Source organism: Zeugodacus cucurbitae, chromosome 2 (assembly GCF_028554725.1).
Source record: "Zeugodacus cucurbitae isolate PBARC_wt_2022May chromosome 2, idZeuCucr1.2, whole genome shotgun sequence".
Classification (NCBI taxonomy): Eukaryota; Metazoa; Arthropoda; class Insecta; order Diptera; family Tephritidae; genus Zeugodacus; species Zeugodacus cucurbitae.
Window position 1 is genome coordinate 28,873,168 of NC_071667.1, and position 20,872 is coordinate 28,894,039.

The 20,872-nt window shown below is 34.1% G+C and overlaps 2 protein-coding genes across 3 annotated transcripts in view; one reads left to right on the forward strand and one right to left on the reverse strand.

Annotated features, from left to right (window-relative positions):
• Positions 1 to 20,872, reverse strand: part of LOC105213604 (28S ribosomal protein S9, mitochondrial) — a 32,173-nt gene that overhangs the window by 9,156 nt on the left and 2,145 nt on the right. The window lies entirely within an intron of this gene.
• Positions 666 to 19,179, forward strand: LOC105213603 (transient receptor potential channel pyrexia). 2 transcript variants are annotated; one of them, XM_011186538.3, is made up of 3 exons: positions 666 to 954; positions 10,193 to 10,480; positions 15,920 to 19,179. In XM_011186538.3, the coding sequence occupies exons 2-3, from the start codon at positions 10,368 to 10,370 to the stop codon at positions 18,750 to 18,752; spliced, it is 2,946 nt and encodes a 981-aa protein (XP_011184840.1). In that variant the 5' UTR covers positions 666 to 954; positions 10,193 to 10,367; the 3' UTR covers positions 18,753 to 19,179. The 2 variants fall into 2 exon arrangements, with proteins under 2 accessions (XP_011184840.1, XP_011184845.1); XM_011186543.3 differs by lacking the exons at positions 666 to 954; positions 10,193 to 10,480 and adding an exon at positions 11,815 to 12,181.

Genomic DNA, 20,872 nt, shown 5'->3' on the forward strand with positions numbered 1-20,872 from the left:
AAAAATTAATTTACATATGAATTTTCTGAAATATATGGGAAATCTTTTTAGTCTAAATATTGTGGAAATTGAAGACTTTTAACACGTTTTTAGTAACCCTAACTTACCAACCTTTGTATATGCAGACTACACTTTGTAATAACATATGCATCTAGTATTTTGATCCGCTTAACGAATTGCTTTCGGTTCTTTAAATAAAATTAAAGTTGCGCTTGAACGAAGCCAAAGCTTAATTTATAATTTAGTAGAAGACAACCGGCATTCGTCTATGTGAAAAAATAATTATTTAAAATGCCGCGTTACTTATACACAGATACTAAAATACACCAGTGTCGTCAGCATCAGAGCGTCTTAAGAGTCTCAGTTACTAAAGACTAAAGCGCACAATGCGAGTGTAATGGCGGCGAAGACACAGTTGATAAGTCAAAGCTGACACTTTGAAACAGATAAAATAAAATATTCGCTATTATTTATGTGTGTGGATGTGAAGAAGAGCAATGCGCTGAGTGGGTGGTTTTGTGGTGCGTGCTCGTGTGCTTGTTTACTTTAACGAGATGTATACACGAGTTGAGCGACAACGACGAGGATCAACACCATCATCTTGATTATAGACTTTCAGATAATCGCGCCATAACAGCAGATCACTGTTCGAAGTGAAAAGTCGCGGCGCGAACAACAAACGAGGACTAGTACCACACAAGCATAAAAATATCCTTCGGATGTCAGTAAAACCTGTTTGCTGATAGTGAATATTATTGCGAAAAGTTTGGAATAAACCAAAAATATGATTCATACCTACATAGGTAGCTTGAAATTATTCGATGACAATGTACAAGCTCATAACATCGATAAAGTGATTTAGAACAAACGTCAATTAATTAAAAATGTTAACAAGGAAGTTGCATTCAAAATATTGTGATGTGCGAGAGTTACACGAAGAGTAAACCAAGTATTGTACGCACTTGCATAAATAATATATTTTAGGAACATATATAATAGATAAAAATAATAAAATAAATAACAGAAATACTAGTGGAAGAAAAATTTCAAAAAAAGTCATTAATATTGAAAATTTTACATCAAGTAATTCTAGAACTAAAAACGGAAATAATTTTTTAAGTATAAATAAAAAAAATAATAACCATACATTTTATTTTAATGACATATGTGAGATAAAAGATTAGTGTATTTTGGCCAGAAATATTTTAAATTTGAAATTGATTCTAATTAGGTGATTGATATCTAAGTATATTTTTTAATTTCATTCTATGTTTTTGGTTCTTTCAAGTTACCTTTTATTTACTATTGCTTTACTTCGAACAAGAACTTGAGATGTATATTTTTCAAAATCCAGATATTTTAAAGTTTATTCTCGAAAATTTAATGTAATAATTTGAAATATGTTTTAAATTTTTAGTTTAAATTAAATATATTTTTTGACATCTTCACTGAAAAAGCATATACTGTGTTTACCAGACCTACCAAGTAATCCCGTTCAGAATTTCTATCAGCGATTTATCTTCTTGATTTCAATATATTTGGTTCTTAAGGAATACGAATTATTTTCAAAATAAGAAGCATACCATCTATATTATGTTTGCGGAAGTTTCAAGCATTCCTGTGAATCGTTGCCATGTTTTATAGAACAAGCCAAAAGTTTATCTTATTCAAATTTTACCCATAGAGATTAATGATTTTTGTTTGGCTGGTATGGCCTTACTACTTACTTACTTACTACTTAGAGGTTACAATGTATTTTACTTTTAATTTGAAAATTAGAAGATCTGTGACAATTGACTCAAAACTTAAATATCTATAGGAAAATGTTCCCAATAAAAAAAGTTCCTCTCATTTTATCACACCTTCACTTGAATGGAGAAAAAATATATATTAAAAATATTTTCTAAGAATTCAATTTAAAAAAAATAACGAAAACAATAATATTACGACAACTAACTAATAACTGTAAGTTTTTTTTAATAATATAATAAAATTCACGACTTATAATTTCACTAAAAATTCATTTTTATCGAAAAATATAGAAAATAAAATTATAGTTATTAACGAAGTAGTAAAAATTCACTTAAAATTCTGCGCTAAAAACACAATACAATTCGCAAGCGTTAGGCATTCCTGTGCCAAAAAAATAAACAAATAATTTATCAATTTGTAACAACAAAAGTATACAAACAACCTTCGCGATTTTGAATACAATCTGAGACAGCAAGCAAATTCCACAACAACATAAAAAAATTAAATAATATATTACATGCATACGTCGCCTCACATGGATTTACACTTCATTGAGAATTATGGCAGAAAAAAATTCCACGTAAAACACGTTTGACTATCTGTTTATCTTTTCCGGTAGTTGAGCAAAGAATTGCTGAGACAGCAAAAAAAGACAATTGTTTACATTTTTAATGAAAGGTTAAAGTAAGCATAGTTAGAAGAGGACCTAATAAAAGGTTTACACATAACATAAAAATTTACACGGTCTGCTAATAAATTCCTCAGGTGAGCTGAGCTAAAAACAAGTTTTGTAGAGCTCTCTATTACATTTATGTAGATTAAAATGAAATACTGTGACCTTCTCACACAAATCAGCGCTAAAATCAATATTGTATGAGTATCTAAGGTAAGTAGGCTAAGTTCTTCAGATAGACAGATCTGTAAGCACGTAGTTCAAAAGAAGAAAGCGTATAAGTAAAAATTTTCGAGATCGAAAATGCAATACGACCTTTGAGTGGGAAAGAAAGTTATTAGGTACTAAGTTTACATTTTTAATGCTGAAAAATTCCAGGTATGAACATATTGATTGATAACAGTTTAATTTAAAAATACTTTTTTCACTAATGAACCCGGAAACATATATTCAATGCTAGAGACTTGATTATAATAACCAAGTATATAAGCTGGTTTCGTCAAATAAATGTATAATGTATAAAATAAGGCACGTTTATTACGTGCTCGAACAACTTCAAAAAGCTTGAGATATGTTGTATTTTCCTCAAAATTGCCGAGTAATCTTGCATTGAATACAATTTTCTGGTTCATGTCCAAATAAATTAACAATTAAATGTACCCAATCATATTTCATTAACTCTCAGTTATAGTGTCAAAAGATTGTTGAAGGAATTACACGCGGTTGATAGTTATTAACGGGATAAAGTATATAGGTCGACTATCAGGCTGCAAAAAGGTCACATTGCTTCGTAAAACTCGAGATCTGATAATTTTCTTTGGTTACCTACACTATCTTTTATCACATCATGCCAAATAAAACATATAACACACAGTTGCATTTAGCGCTGAATACGTTTGTCATTGAATAAGTCCAAAGACCACCATTTGTTGGAAAATCAATTAACAATACTTGTTGGAAAATCAATTAACAATACTTTATTCACGTACAGTTTAAATGAATACAACATTTTGACCCATTTCAAGAATGCCACACAAAGTAGAATACAAATACAATTCTAAGCGATTTTAACCTAATAAATCTGCTCTATTGTGCAATTACATTAACAACACTGAACAAGTGCAATCAAGACAACAAATGCAAACAAATGCAACGTAATGGAAATAGAACTGTATGCAATTGCATTATCCTTTAATTTGTACAGCGCTAAGATTAAGAATAGCGCGTAGTTGTACAGTTAAGTCGATTAGGGTGGCCACAAAGCAAGGGCGTTGATGAAACCACAATAATAATGTGGGTTTATAAGTACTGTTCTCTATACAAGGATGAAAGTGGTGCGGACCACGCCTAGATATAGATAACGGTGAATAACTGTATGTCTATTTTATATTATGCGTCTCAGGTTCAAGGGCGCCGTCATAAAAAAAAAAAACACTTTTATTAATAGCGCAAGATATTAGAAGTGCAGAGAGTTAAGTCTGTAGAATGCAAACTAACTAAACGTGGAGCCAAATTGCCGAAGCGGCGTCTGAGCGATCAGCGCATTAAGGCAGTTGAGCCGCCAGGGGAAGAAGAAGAACAATAATCCGCGCATTTTGTGTAGCAAAAAAGCTACAATTGATTTAAATTATAATTGAATAAAAGCAACGAGTACAAAAGCAATGAAAACAACCAAAATAACAACAACTACAATAGAATAACGAAGCCTAAGGTGCATACAACAACAAAATGGCGACCTGACGCACATGGATAAACAAGCAGGAAAGAGAAATATAAAAACGAAATTACATTGTCGGCATGCATACATATATACTTAGATGACTAGATCTATATGTAAAATGTGATAACATACATACAAACATATGTACTCGTACTTAAAATGACGCATAAACAGTAAAACTTCTTCGAGGACGACGCAGGGTGTAAGGGTCAAAATAGCACTGAATGTCAAAGCCGCCAAGCTACAGCAACAAAAAACACATATTCGAAGATTTTATTATTATTATTATGTGCACATAAATAGGAAAAGCCGACATTTCCGTCGGCGCTAGCCGGCAAGTTCCATGATAGATGACGAAACCAGAAAGACGCCGAGCAGAGCGTTCACATGTCTCATTAAAGCAATAATTGCCTTCTTAAATGATCTTTGCTAAGGAAAGACTATTGCTGAATGTCGTTTGTGGAAAGTAAGTCGCCCAGGCCCACTAATAGCGTTGTTCCATTTGTTTGAAGTGTGTTCATGTAGTGACCAAATATCAACATACAGATGTACATACATTTCCAATATACTCATAGGTTAGGTTTGGTTACAGGGGTAGATCTCCGCATCTACAGAGCATCTCTTTTAGACATCATCGACGGTACTTTATGTCACCCAAATACTACTTACGGGTCGCCAAGACACTTCGCTGGGTTCGCCGAAGGTGTACCAACCGAGGTGTTTTCACTTTATTCTGGCGAATGCTGGACGTTGAAGGAGGAAGTGTTAGGATGATTCCTCTTCGACTTTCTTTAAGGAAATTTATTTATTCTTTTCAAAGAAACTTGTGGGCAAAAATGCAAAAATCCGGGCAACAAACACAGAACAGACACACTAACCCAACTTTGACCTACATAAGTATGCGTTGTGGTGCTGCGATCCTCACACTCCCCGAAGAGATTTCCATTTTGCAAATGCGCGTTTTTCGAACAATCGCAACGCCCGTTTGAAATTTGAAAGAATTCACATTATTTTTTGTACTCACAAAAATCACGCCCGTTTATAGCTTAAAGGGGCAAAGAAAACAAACTCTTTTAGATTGAGATTGATGTGACAATTGTGTTTATTCGCGAGCTGAGACGAGAAAGATCACGATCATGGAACAAATGGAATAGTTGACGCATTCGTGAATTTAGCAAGTTTATTTATTATGAGCGTACTCGGGTCGAACGGAGAATTTTTTTGTGCTGATTTAATTTATTTTTCTTTAATGTACGTACTCTTTCCAGCAAATGCTTTGCGAAAAAAGAAAACATTTCTAATTTTATTTAAACTGCATACATACAATTACTAGTACATACACACACTTAGAAAATATAAATAAATGTATAATGAAGTACCGAGTTTACGCGCGAGTAACGGTTATGGCTCCAGGTTTTACACAGAGTCACTCATTCTTTGCCGAACTACAAAATGTGCTTTGATGTCATCGTCGTATACATACATACGTATATATGTTTTTGACTTTAGAATGGAATTGTTGTATTTTGGGAAAATTGCAGCAACATTTATAATAATAAATGTAGTAAGATTGTTTTATTGTTTTGCACTTTAACTATTACAAACTATTTTGTATGTGCTACTCGTAAACAAAAGCCGATTTCGCATACGATCAATGATCGTACTTTGATATCAACTGATGAAAAAACGTTCACGCCACTATCAATGCGGTGAATAAAGGGTGTTCAATTTGTATAGGGATAATGTGCACATGTTAAGAATAAATGTAGCTGTATGGCAGTTAGTTGGTTTCTCAATTATATACAGATCAATTGTATTGAAAACCTATATATCTCTAGATTTAGAGTAAAACCCATTATAATTCAAAAATTATTAATGTAGTGTTGGTCTAATATCTTTCAGGAATGCATAAAATATACACCTTTATGCAATTTTTAAACTTCTTTTTGTTTTAATTTATACATGTCTCAGCAAATTAAAAATATGTTTTAACTTAGTAACTTGTTTGGCATTGGTGAATAATAAAACAAAAAAAAAAGAATTTGCAGCTTAGCAAATTTTGTAGATATTTTGTCGCTTCAAAATTAATTGAATACATACAAAAAGCGCAACAATATAAATTGCACATGTCAGACAGAGAAGATACGTCAATACTAATTTGATTAATTATCAAGTCACTTTGAATGATTTTGAACTAAAGAACAATGGACACAGTTGAAATGTGGTCTCTGTAATTAACTTGCATTTCAATAACCTAACTTGAAGGTCTATTTAATCTCGAAAATAAATTTCTCCATAACCTCAAAAATAAATATGTCGATATAATACTGTAATAAAGAATTACAAATATACATAAAGATAGTAAACTCAAATGAATGGAGTTGAATGTTAAAGTTTGTTGTAGATTTTCAGAAATCATTTTCAAAACCATTCTCTATATGGATGTACGAATCTTGCGAACGGTTTCATGAGTGTATTGAATTTCGCCATTTCATAACGAATTCTGAAAAACAATTTTCGGAAGGTTCTAATAGTCCTTTCTGGAAACAGATGCCTTAACATAAACAAATATTGGACCTTTCCCGTCTTTGGTTAGACAATAAAAACAACAAACTAATTGTCAGATTTACAAAGATGTATGAATATCTATGATAGGAACCGGTATCCTAACTCAAACATAATGACTTGACATATTTTGGCTACTTGTGATTCTCAGTTTCCAACCCCACTGTCTGGTTGGAATAATATAAGCTCTCGGTATTTGTAATTCAGAAGGTTCCATATGGTCAGTGACAGTGAATATATTATTATTATACTATTAAACACGATCTTAATCATGAAATCATGAAAACTACTATGGTGATTTGAAACACATATGTATTAAAACGTTTCTGCTGACAAATTTAGCGGATGATTTGGATACCAAAACCAAATCCTGACCAACTTATCAACACACACAATTCGGTATATATAAATATGTACATATATATATATACAGATGTATGTAATCTCATATATTCCTATGTATTTACTGATTTAATTTGAGTGACAGATGCGCAAATATGTACCTGTGTGCTGGGTAAACATGCAATGCCGACGGTGCGGTGGTGATAAATTAGACACACATTAATGCTGCGGCACAGCGAGCGGAGTACTGGCCAAAGCACACGCGTGTTAACGCCAAACTTACAACAGTACTACGCACACAAACTCCTGCATGGCAGTGAAGATGGGTATGATTATTGGATATACATGCCAATGGCGATGTTTGAATAAGATATTAAAGATGAGAAACTCGTTGACTGTTGCATAAAGTATACAATATTGCAACGTTAAAAATCAACAAATGATAGTGTGGGGTAGATCTAGTGACATAAGCACTGTGAATATGAAGAATTTTTTGAAAGAAATATGAGAAATATAGGATTTTAAAGTTGTACTCGGGAGAAGAGCAAAAACTGTTAAACTTAAACTTAAATTTTTTGTCAAATTTAATATTGTCGGTTGAGTTTTGAACATTTTACTAAATTGTACGAGATACTGCGAAGCCATTTTAGTTATCAAAATTTTTCCGTCGTTCTAACCAAACACGAGTTTATAATTTTAAGTTCGAAAACGACTGTAATAAATATTCTAATCGGGATTTAAGGATATGTAAGTTTAATTTTACATCTATTCATGAGCTTTCCCTCTAAAAACAAATAGAAAGTGATATCTAAGATGAATTGAAGTTACTTATTGTTTAAGGTAAACTCCAAGATTGTGAATAGAGTTTAATGGTTAACCCCAAAACAGTCAATAAACTTTAGTTCAAGCGTAAACACATTCGTAATAGAATAAACGGAAAAAAAAACCAGAAAGTGCGACAAATTGTTACGACCGATTTGAAGATTAAGTATTCTAATTAGGATAACTGCATTAATTTAATAACTAAATTCTCAGATTGAATAATCCTTATTCGAACATGCACATTTGCAATAACATCTACAAGCACATCTAGAGGGATCGGTTATATATCCATATACCAAATCCCGCCGACTTCAAAACTGTCTACTTCAAACTGTAATGCCTTTTCCTGCTTGGTTAATTACTGTGTGCTCAGTTCATATTTACATTGGTTTTGTTGATAAACAAAATTTTGATCAAATGTCGGATGAGCAAGTTTTGGAATTCCACCGTCGCTGTAGCAATGTTTTCTCAACGCTTGATGTCTGATAATACGTGACGTAACTTTCTTCAGCCTAACAAGATAAGTGAAATAACTTTTTAATAATTTCTAATGAATATACTGAATATAAACTCAAAATACAATGTTAGTTTGCTCAGTTTACAGTTGAAGGTTGTTACTTCATCAAGTTTTCGCGAAATTTATAACTTCCGCGGGTTCATAGCGTTTATGGCGAAAAGTGTTTTGGAAAGTATCAAATGTTATATTTCTGGAAAAAAACTGTGATATAAAACCTTCAGCAACATATAATATACAAATGACTGAAAATAATACGAAGGTCTAAACAAATACTGGCGGTAAATAGATCGGATCGGTGCAAATGTGCTCAAATAGTTTCACAAACACAACATAAATATACAGTTATGTATGTATGTGCATGCGTAACTAAATGCAGTTTTATGTGCGAGTATGATTTTATGACAAACAAAGCAATAGGCCCACAACTGTTTATCGCGTAATCGATATCAAAGCTTTTACAATAAAATTACGATAAAGTAAAACCTAAACAAATATATTATTAAGTATTGAATTACGGCATGTGACCTATGTTTTTGCCATGAAGTGCAGCACTTTTAATTTAGTTTATAAGAACTGCAAAATTTACGTTGTTGAAATAATTCGCTACACTTGCAAGTGAATATTCCCCACGGCGTATGAGTAACTTTTTGTTATATGCAAACAATTGCGGATTTTTTTTTTTGGGAGTTTTAGAAAACTTGGTTTTAAGAATATTTGCAATTAAATTGTAATTATTATTTATAAAAATAAACTCCAAATAAAACTGTTTTTTGTAAATTTAAGGTTTTTTTTTTACTTATAATAGCCTCACCGTACGAATTCAAAAGCATTCGATGAGCCTCATCCGCACTTTTCTTAGAATAATTCGCTACACTTGCAAGTGAATATTCCCCACGGCGTATGAGTAACTTTTTGTTATATGCAAACAATTGCGGATTTTTTTTTTTGGGAGTTTTAGAAAACTTGGTTTTAAGAATATTTGCAATTAAATTGTAATTATTATTTATAAAAATAAACTCCAAATAAAACTGTTTTTTGTAAATTTAAGGTTTTTTTTTACTTATAATAGCCTCACCGTACGAATTCAAAAGCATTCGATGAGCCTCATCCGCACTTTTCTTAGAATTAAAAAAGAATAAATTTGGGATGCAAAAAGATCTCTACAAATATTTTGTTGGGTTAATGTTGACACAAATGTCCAAAATCGATATAAAAAAAATCGATTTAATTTTTTTATGTTATTTTATCAAGTTCATTATCGCAGCAAATAGGCTGAAAAGTTCGGATCGTTGCTACTGTTCTCATTAAACGCCGAAACTGCGACCTACTTGATAATTTGAAGATCGCTGTATTCGGTGAAACGTTCACATTTTGAAAAAAAAAATTCAAAAAATATGTTTTCCATCTATTATTTAGACCTTTGTGTATAAGATTTTGTAAAATGTAATTAATATATTTAACAAAACAACAGCACAATATTTCATAAACTTATAAAACAACATAAAATTATAAACATTAAACTTAAAAATAGAAGCTAAGGCACACGTCTTCGCTGAGCGTAATAATGAATAACCTCGGAGATCTATATTTGCCCCTGATGAACTCGGAAAGTGCTAACGCCGCTGTACTTAGTAAAACTTAATGTTCAATGCATTATCTGCTGATATGCAAAAGCTTTATGTAAAATTAATATAAAAAACTAATAAAAAATATTAATAGTCTACAACTAGAAATGATTTTTGAATAACAAAGATGAAAATAAGAACCTCAACTAATTCTATAATATTTATTTTACTTACAGCTATGAAATAAAGAAGCCATCTAACACCAACTATATTACAAGAAAAATGTGTTAAACGTAAAACACTCAAATAAAGAACTGCATGAGCTTGCAACAAAGCAAAAATAAACAATAAAGAAGCGCAAAAAAATATTATAAAATAAATCAAAAATTAAAAAAAGTGAAATAATTTAGCATGGAGAATCTCGGTTACAAGGAGGGCACTGCGAAACCGCGACGTATGGCACGCTCGATCAGCGTGGTGACAAAAAGCGAGCTGGAACAGCCATTGACCGGTAATAATGCCAGGTGAGTGTGTCAGAAAGCGTGCAATACATTTATATGTTATTTGGACAATATTGCAATATTGTAGACGAATATATATTATTCACAGTTCTTAAGGCAGCAGAAAGGAAAGCATAAAAAATTATTAAAATCGAATTTTCTGGATTTCGAATCGTTCACATTTTGTTGGACGCATGCTGTATGATCTTATGATTAACGTGTATTATAATGTATGTAAAAGCGCTGGAAATAGCAGTAAACTAATGAATGTGCTTTTTACATATATGTTTATTTGGACAATTAATTTGATCGTCAGAGGGTACAGCACACGAACACACCATACCGCCTCAATTATCATTAATTCTTACATGGGAGTTTTTGTTGCATTTTACAATAATAACGCGAATGACAAAATAAAAATATACGAAAAATAATTTAAATGTTTGTTTGTATAAAAATCCAGGTATTAAGTCATCAATCAAGAATTGTGATAAAAAATCACTTCGATGAAATTGCAAAACTGTGCCAAATAATAGGCACTAACACAACCACAATAAAAAGTGAATAAAAAATTGCAAACAATAAAATACAAAACAAATTATCTGCACAAAAATGCAAATTTATAGAGAATCGACTTTCTAATTATTTTTATTGCCGAAAAAAAAACCTTACTTTAAACCACAAAATTTGCACACTGTGCACAAGTGCAAAGCCGTAAACATCCACTAATTGCTTAGAATAAAATCAAAACAAAAACGTCATTCAATATTAACTTTAGTTAGTTTACTTCATAAAGGTGACTTTGATATGCTATTTTTGGTCTATGGCAACAAGCGCTTCGCGGCGTCACAGATGGTAGTGTTTGAGTTTAGCGCCAACCAACTGTGGACTACACTAAGAGCCAAGCCTCTCTGGTGCAGACTACGCATACTTGGCGGAGCCAGCCCAACTAGTCAACAGCCAGCGCAGACACGAGTAGAGACGTTTCAATCGATCGCTCACAACCGCATTTGATCACTACGCCACCGCCTGCCGGCCGCCGTACACACACCCAGACCAGCTCAGCTTAGCCGTTTAGCCGTTAAGCGAGCCACCTGAACAATAAATCTCATACTAGCAATGTCGAGAGTCTCGCCACACTCATGCGCACTGCTATAATACGATAGCGGTGGCTTCGATCGTTTTCAGTTTGTTTGTACAACCTGGACTTGGCAGTCAGTCGGTGAGTGAGTGGCGCTGATGCCGGTAACGCGCAATATTTTAATACGACACAAGCCAAAAATAAAAGCTGCACATAAAAGTGACCAAAGAAATTAGTTGCAAGCACGAGCAAATGACATAGTTGTGACATATGTACTATATAGTTAAGTTCAATCGGATTTTTTGTCAGCGTTGATGATCTATGCATTCGTGTGTTTAGCTCGATTCTGTGCGACAGAAGTGGGATGAAAAAAGAAAAACAAATAAAAAACAGTTATTTCTGTAGCGTGAATTTCGCGCTTTGACAGTGGCATTCGCTTCGTCGTGTTCGCCGGTTCACGAGTGCGCGCTTGAAAGGAAGTGTGCACGCACACACACGCAAACTTTTGTAGGCTCACTAACACAAACGCGACTGTGAAACATCGATGCAAAAGTTTGGCTGTGGAAAAATTTCACTCGAGCTGAGATGCGATTTGAAAATTTCAGCACAAACTGGCGGCATGCGTGGATCTGGCTACGTAAAGTGTAGAGTTTGCTTTAAAATCTTATTATATACTATCGAATAGCGTTATGTGAATCAAATTAATGGGAACAACAAGTGCGCTAAGGCAATTAGTTTATAGTTAACGAGCTGTTATAACAATGCTTCGACGCCAGAGAGTGTGGAATTTAGCAAATCATATTAGAGCTCTAAATTCGACTTTGCCTATAATTTAGTGGCTGACAAGAAAGATTATGTTTGAGTGCTGAAAAGCAAGAAACGGATAATTAAATAATAATTATGTATGCGCTTGAATTTATGATATTTTATATTTTCTCTGTTTTCGTCTTTTGGTGTTTTGGTGTTGGAAGTGAAGTGCATATTGTTTATGTGTGTGTGCAATGTTAAATATATATGATTGCAGAACTGAAAATATGTATATTTAAAAGTAAAACAATTTATTTTATTGACATTTGAACAAAATACGATGCAAATGTATGTATGTAATAAAAAATATTTAAATGTGTTTATTGCGTTGTGTGTTGGAATTAAAGCGCAAACAAAATAAGAATTATAGAAAACTTTTTTTTTAATAGTTGAAATAGTGTTCGTAGCTCAAAGAGAACAGCTATGCGTGGAGTGTAATGATAAAGGATCAACAGAAGAAAATATTAAAAAAAAAAAAACAAAAACAAGAAACCTCACAACAAAAAATAACAAATATTTAAATATCTAATTGATTCCATATAAATTATTATCAATCTTAAAATAAAGTAAATTAATTTTTTATTGTGCTATTATTAGTTTCATGCTAAATAATATTATTTGTCAAAAACAACAACAAATAAGTACATACATATGTGCATAGTTATAAATATATAATAAATGTTCAGCGTGGCGAAAATATTATTAAACGCATTAAGTAATGAAGTTGTACATTTGCGCCAATGAGAAAAAAGTTCAGCAATATTTACAAAACTATTGCAACAGTAAATTCAAATATTTATAAATAAAATATTAATAAACCGATTTTTTAAACTAAATTTAAAGTTTGTGTATTTTTTTTAACTATTTAAATTTTTCAAAATTTTCGAGGTACTTTTTAAATATTTTTTATAATTCATTTGTATGTGAAAGTCTAAATTTCAGACAAAATATTTTATATTTTCCTGTGACAACAATTCGGCTCAAATATTTCGAATATAATCATTATCACCTGCAATAATATCACTGATATAATATTCATAAAAGTAATGTAAAAACGAATTTCGCGCTCAAAAAAAATCAATACATATCATTGTAGAATAGTCGAATTCCGCTTACAACAGGATCAATTTAAAATCCTGAATTTTTCACAGAATGCAATAATGTGAATGGATAATCTTTGAATTTTCGAAATATATTTTTAGGAAGAAAAGAGTTTTACCTGAAAATAGACAAGATAATAGACTGTCTCAGGCAAATAATACAATGAAGCCAATTAAGTTCAATTGAATTTGAAATATTTCCCAAAGGACAAATATTTTAAAACTTGTTCGGTCGAAGTGTAATGAAGCCACAACTATACATATCAAAAAAATATACACAGAGGTAGTCAAAATTATTTACACATCGGACATTTTATTCCAAGTTTCACACAAAAAGCTTTCGCTTGTTGTTGTTGTTGTCGCAGGGTAACAAAATGCTATGTTGTTGTAAACCTTGATCCATTCCCGAGAGAATGAAGTCGGTTTGGCTAGAATAGCTGGTAATATGGCGGAGAAATAAGCAAATGAACTGAAGACTCGGAGTAGTCAAAAGTATTTACACACATTTTTTTTTGCGTCAAAAGTATTTACACACAACTTGAACTATCCTGTTCCTATTTAATGATAACTTTAAAATTTTATTGTTCAGTATAAGTTCCTATTCTATGGCAATAAATTCATAATTGGTTACATTACCATTGGCATCAATAACAGCCTGCTTTATGGTCCGAAATGATTCAACCCAGTTGTGCGCTAAGTTAACTGTTAATTTAGACCAAATGTCGGTAATTTCGGCGATTTCGGTTATTATATCAATTGTCCTCTGATATTTAACGAAATACCAATCAGTTTGACTAAAGTTTTGGTCAGGGCTGTGCGGAGGTCAACTTGATTTGCTTCATTTAAAACTTTTGAAGGTAAAGATCCTTCATGAAATGGAGCATTATGCTGTTGTAAAATGTAGTCAATAGTTGTAAAAGGCCGACGGACCACTACAATGGCATGGTCATGTGAATTCTGATATATCCGGATGATTTAGGGTCACTAAATTAGTACTAAATCTCCAAAACAGAAGTAAGGAAAATTTCCCCAAAGAATCAAAAAAATCAAAAATCATCACTCCCGACTCTATTTAGCGTCTAAGCTGCATTATTCTTCTTCTCACGTGGTAAATGCATAAAGCGTTTACTAAAGAAGCCCTGGAACAAAAAATCAGCCTTATCTGTCCACGACAGGCTTTAGGATGCATTTTAAGGCAAATGAGAGGCATATCGCTTTTTTTGGTTTCGGAAATAAAGCTTTTTTTTTGTTTCGGAAGTGGTCATTTTTATGCACAACGTATGTATTTATGTTACTATTCTTAAATGTCCTTAGCAGTGCAGCATCATTGGCTGTTCATGCAATATGCTGATTCGATGATGCTGCAATATTAAGAGGACTAATTGTGGGGTTTTGTATGACAGTTCCTACTAATATTCTGCATTCACTTTGAGTTAACACAGGTTTCCGCCCAGTTATCTTTAAATTGCCCTTGTAATATTTCGTGTCCTTCTTTTTAATAACATTATAAGCAGTATTCCATCAAATTCTATAAATTTTAACTAACTCCGAAGCCTAAACCCGAGTCTTAAACTTAGTAACAGTCTCCAATCTAGTTATAATCGATAATTCCTTTGTTTTCGATATTTTATTTACCAAGTATTATATTTTAAGGCTGAGTTAGGTTGTTAAGAATGCAATAGAATCAAATTACTACTTTTGCTCAAACCAAATCCAAGGATAAAGGCTAAATCGCCGTGTGTAAATACTTTTGACTACTGCGAGTCTTCAGTTTATTTGCGTATTTCTCAGCCATATTTTAGCATTTTGTTACCCTGCGACAATAACAGCAACAAGCGAAAGCTTTTTGTGTGAAACTTGTAAAAAAACGTCCGATGTGTAAATAATTTTGACTACCTCTGTATATTAAAAAAAAAATAAAATTGCACAAAATAAAAATAAAATTTGAGGAAATTATAATCTGTATACTTTTTTCATTAAATTACATTCAGAAAAGAAAACAAATGATTTAAATGAACACAGCGGGACGTATGAGCAATATTTAATATAACAGCATATTAAAAAAAAATAATAATAACAACGTGATTAGCTATTATTAGTCAATTAGTTAGTTAGTGGTTTAGGAAATTAAATATATTATATAATACATAACTATATTTTCAAGATTTGCTAAAAACAAAAAATTGCATGTAAGAATCGCAAAAAATACCAAATTAAAGTGAAAAGTGGACAGTAAAATGATATATAAAAAATATGTTTCGCTAGTTATTGAAGCTTTATCTAGCCAAATGAGAGCTGTCTACAAACTAAAAATGAAAATAGAAACATGTGTGCTTTGCTTATTTCATCAGCTTCAATTATTCATGCATTGTATATAGTATTTTAATATTTTAGATGCCTAGCTTCTTCTGATATATGCTTAATAAACTTATGTAATAACTCCTAATTCTGATAACTTTACCATTATTCTCACAGATTCAAATCGATACCGCCAAATTTAATGGTACGATGGCGCAACAATAATGTGGACGCCATGATCGAGGCCCAATATCCGACACCCGGTGAATTCGAGTATATGGAGTGCGGACCCTCGCCGCCAGCCGAAAGTGCGCCCAGCATGTATGATAGCTTCGAGGAACCCACCAGCGAGCTAAGCGTACAAATATGCAACGACACTCTGCGCATTAGTCTGATCGATCAGATGAAGAGCACAGCTGGACGTGTGCGTTTCCTAGAGGATATCGAACAGGGCAATGTGATTAAAGACAATACCAAAACGCATTTCGAGTCAGCGTCGAAACTCGAAAAGAATCTCAGCTTCTTGTGGGCAGCATTCTTGAAACGTTGGGACTTGCTGCAGAGTTTCCTAGACATTGGCGCCGAATTGAATTTCTGCGACCAAAATGGCTTTTCAGCCTTGCACTTGGGCGCCTTCAGCGGTTGCCTATCGACGCTAAGTTTCCTGGTCGGCCAGTCTATGAATGTGAACCTACAATCAAAATGTTATACGCCACTACATTGTGCAGCCTTCGGAAATTCCGCCGAAGCGGCCAAATTTCTAATCAACAATGGTGCACTTGTCACCATCGATACCAACAAACCCAACTGTGAGGAGAGTCTATTGCACTGTGCTGTGCGCGCCAATGCGCTCGAATGCGTGAAGCTGTTCATTGTGGAGGGTGCAGATGTGAATTCCTTGAAGCCGAATGGCACCAATGCCATACACCTGGCTGCAGATTTAGGTAACGCGCAGTGCTTGGAGGCGTTGCTGAATGCACCTGGTGCCGATGCCAATGTGCGAATCTGCATACGGGAAAAGGAGTCGACAGCATTGCATTTGGCTGCGGATGAAGGCAATGTGGAATGTGTCGATCTGCTGTTAGCAAAGGGCGCAGATGCGAAATTGAAAAATCATCGCGGGTTTACAGCATTGCATTTGGCGGCGCGCACCTCTAGTCTCGAATGTGTCGAATCACTTTTGCGTAACGGCAATGCCGATCCCAATGCCGAAGACTTCGATCATCGTACGCCTTTGCATGCGGCGGTCGGCAAATCGGAAAATGCCTTTGATATACTCGAGACACTGATACAATGGGGTGCCAATGTAAATCACAAAGATATTTATGGCTTTACCGCTTTACATTTAGCTGCGCTCGACGGGTTGGCGCAATGCGTAGAAATGCTGATCTTTCACGGCGCAGATGTGACAACGAAATCGAAGAAGGGCACTTCGGCCTTGAATGTCATCACGCGTAAGACGCCCGCTTCGGTGGCGATGATACGGCAGAAGCTCGATGCCGCCATTACGTTGCACCACTCTCAGGACCCGGTTAATCGCGAGGTTGAGTTAGAACTAGACTTTCGCCAGTTGTTGCAACACTGTCATCCGCGCGAGATAAGCTACCTGAATACATTTGTGGACGAAGGCCAGAAGGAAATACTCGAGCATCCATTGTGCTCCTCATTTTTGTACATCAAATGGGGTAAAATACGTAAATACTATGTTGGTCGGCTTATCTTCTGCTTCACATTCGTGCTCTTTCTCACACTCTACGTACTCACGGCACTCGCACATAATTGTTACAACGGTAGCAAGGATGATAACACGACTATACAGGCTCAAGAGCTCTGTCAAAAGCAGTCTATACTCGGCGATATGCTGCGCAATAATCCCTTCGTTATAGAAATGCAATGGTGGGTACTGGTCGCTATTACAGTCGTTGAGATATTTCGTAAACTCTACGGAATAACCGGTTATTCAACGTTCAAACACTATGTGACGCAGGTGGAAAACATTATGGAATGGTTCGTCATAACTAGTGTCTTCATCATTTCCCACATATACACGAACAAGACATACACCTTTCAGAACCACATAGGCGCTTTTGCGGTGTTGTTGGGTTGGACAAATCTAATGTTGATGATTGGTCAATTGCCAGTCTTCGATGTCTATGTGGCGATGTACACACGAGTCCAAGGTGAATTCGCGAAACTCTTCATGGCTTACTCGTGTATGTTGATCGGTTTCACGATCAGCTTTTGTGTGATCTTTCCTTCATCTTCTTCATTCGCCAACCCCTTCATGGGATTCATCACTGTACTAGTAATGATGATCGGCGAACAAGATCTTTCGTTGTTGATCAACGATCCTGATGGCAAGGATCCACCTTTCTTATTAGAGGTGAGCGCACAGATCACCTTTGTGCTCTTTTTACTCTTCGTGACAATCATACTAATGAACTTGTTGGTCGGCATTGCCGTGCACGACATACAAGGCTTGAAGAAGACCGCAGGCCTCTCGAAATTAGTGCGCCAAACGAAACTCATATCCTACATAGAGTCCGCACTCTTCAACGGTTATCTACCGCCCTGGCTACGCAATCTCTTACACTACACGGCACTTGTATCTCCGCAGGCCTATCGCGTCGTGTTGTGCGTGAAACCGCTGAATCCCAGCGAAAAGCGTTTACCACGTGAAATACTAATGAAGGCCTACGAAGTGGGAAAAATGCGAAAACATTTCGGACATACAATTTCGGCGAAGGGTACTGCCGCGACTTATTTGCAATATAAGAACAAATACAATGACAATCAAACGCAGAACTATTCGATGAATGATATGGAAACGGTACATTTTAACACGCTAACGACGAAAATCGACGAAAATGCGGAACGCATTGAATTCCTCACGCAAGAAATTCAGGAACTGAAGCAAGCGCTCATCACGCAACAGCAGCAGGCGAGCAAAGTTATCGATAAGCTATTGATTGTGATTTCTAATCAGCAAAAGAATAATTTAAGGAAATAATTGAGAGGAACAGTTTGAGCGAATTTCAGATAATATGGAATATATAAGATTCTCTAGTTACTATATCATTATTAATAATATATACATATGTATTTGGATGTATGTATGTAGTAAATAAACGCGTTATTTATTTAGTGCTGTGAAGGCGAAGGTGGGCATGAGCTGATGGATAATTAGATAATGTAAACATGGCATTATAAAGTAGTTAGTTGTTAATATATATATAAATATACATATAACATATGAGTATTAATAATATTTTTACTTATTTACATTTCATACCTATGTACTATGTATATTATGTAAAACTTTGTTTCGGAACTTTTCGGCAAAAACGCGAATTGGCAATGTCATTCTGTAGAACTTGGATAAAGTAGACGAAGATAAAAGACCAATGCAGTATTGAATAAAGCGATTGAAAACTGTTTTTCTTCTTCTTGACATAATTTAATCTACTTAGTAACCATAGTTGTAATAAAAATTTTAAGTTTATTAAATGCTCTTTAAATCAACATTATTTGATTGAACTAAATGCATGTTTTATAGAAATACTCAACACAAAATAAGCTACATTTTAGTTTAACGCCCACCTCATATACATATATGAGGAACAGCAATTATTTAAGGACACCGGAATGAAATAAGGACACCTGTACCTCGTAGATTTCTTTAGCTAATGCTATAGAATATTTGTATCCCGACGCACAACACAAAAGTTGATCTGACAACTTTTTCTATGAAAAAGGTTCTTCGCTTAAAAATTATAGAGTCCAATGAAATTGGAATAAACAACATCTTGCATAAGTGGGTTGTGTCGTTTACTTTATGAGATCATATTATTGTAAACATCTTGTCTCACGCTAATCAATGAACAGAGATGAATCAGAACAAAAAGAACATGAACAAGTAAGGAAGTGCTAACTTAATCGAACATTTTATACTCTCGAAATTTATTGATATAATTGTATTAAGATAACACAATTGGACGCACATATTCAGCATAAAGTCCAATAGAATAACGAAAATCATCATATATAGTATATGAGGGCTGGGTTAACTCCTGGATCGATTTCAACTATTTTTGCCACCAAGCTACATAATACCCAAGATTTTACGTTGACTTAATTTTGCTGATATCTCACATATTAACCAATAGATATGATATAAAGTCTACCGGAAATTTTAAAAGCGGTATATGGGCGCTAGAGGAAATCTGACCTGATTTCGCCCATTTTCAGCACAGAGACACACTATTATAAGAAACACATCTGCTTTGAATCCCTTTAGAATATCTATGAGATTTACCGATATTTTCGGCAAAAAAATTAGCCATCTTCGTTATCTGAGGCATTTGAAAAGTTTTAGTCCGATTATAGATCCTTTTATACAGAATTTATGCAAAGTTATGTTCCGATATTTTTACTACTGCTTAACTTATAAATTAAATTAAGTCAACGAATCAAATGGACTTCAAAATTTTAGTATAAGGAAAGTAGGCGTCATTCTGAACCGATTTCGACCATTTTATCAAGATATACCATTGGAATGGCAAAAAAAAATTACGGACGGAATTTCGTTGAAATTGGGCAACTAATTTCTGGATACGGGTTTTCACCCACAAGTGGGCGGCGCCACGCCCATTCTCCATTTTTTATATCTACACATCTTAATGGAGCTTTCCTGTACCAGCTTTACCATGAAATTTTGTTTCTGGTGTCTTTATACCCTGAACAGGGTATATTAAGTTTGTCACGAAGTATGTAACACCCAGAAGGAAACGTCGGAGGCCCTATAAAGTATATATATAAATGATCAGTATGTTGAACTGAGTCGATTTAGCCATGTCCGTCTGTCTGTCTGTCCGTCCGTCTGTCTGTACATATACGAACTAGTCCTTCAATTTTTAAGATATAGTTTTGAAATGCAGATGTTATTTTCTCTTCAAGAAGCTGCTCATTTGTCGGAACTGCCGATATCGGACCACTATATCATTTAGCTGCCATACAAACTGAACGATCGGAATCAAGGGCTTGTATGAAAAACTTCCGCATTTTACTACATATCTTCAAATTTGGTGTGAGTTATTGTTCATAGAAATAATTTAATCTCCGAAAAAATTG

Bases quoted from the DNA above. Each gene is read 5' to 3' on its own strand.
- LOC105213603 (XM_011186538.3), top strand. From the start codon at position 10,368: ATGGAGAATCTCGGTTACAAGGAGGGCACTGCGAAACCGCGACGTATG. The intron at 10,481-15,919 runs GTGAGTGTGTCA...TTATTCTCACAG, and splicing joins TTGACCGGTAATAATGCCAG to ATTCAAATCGATACCGCCAA.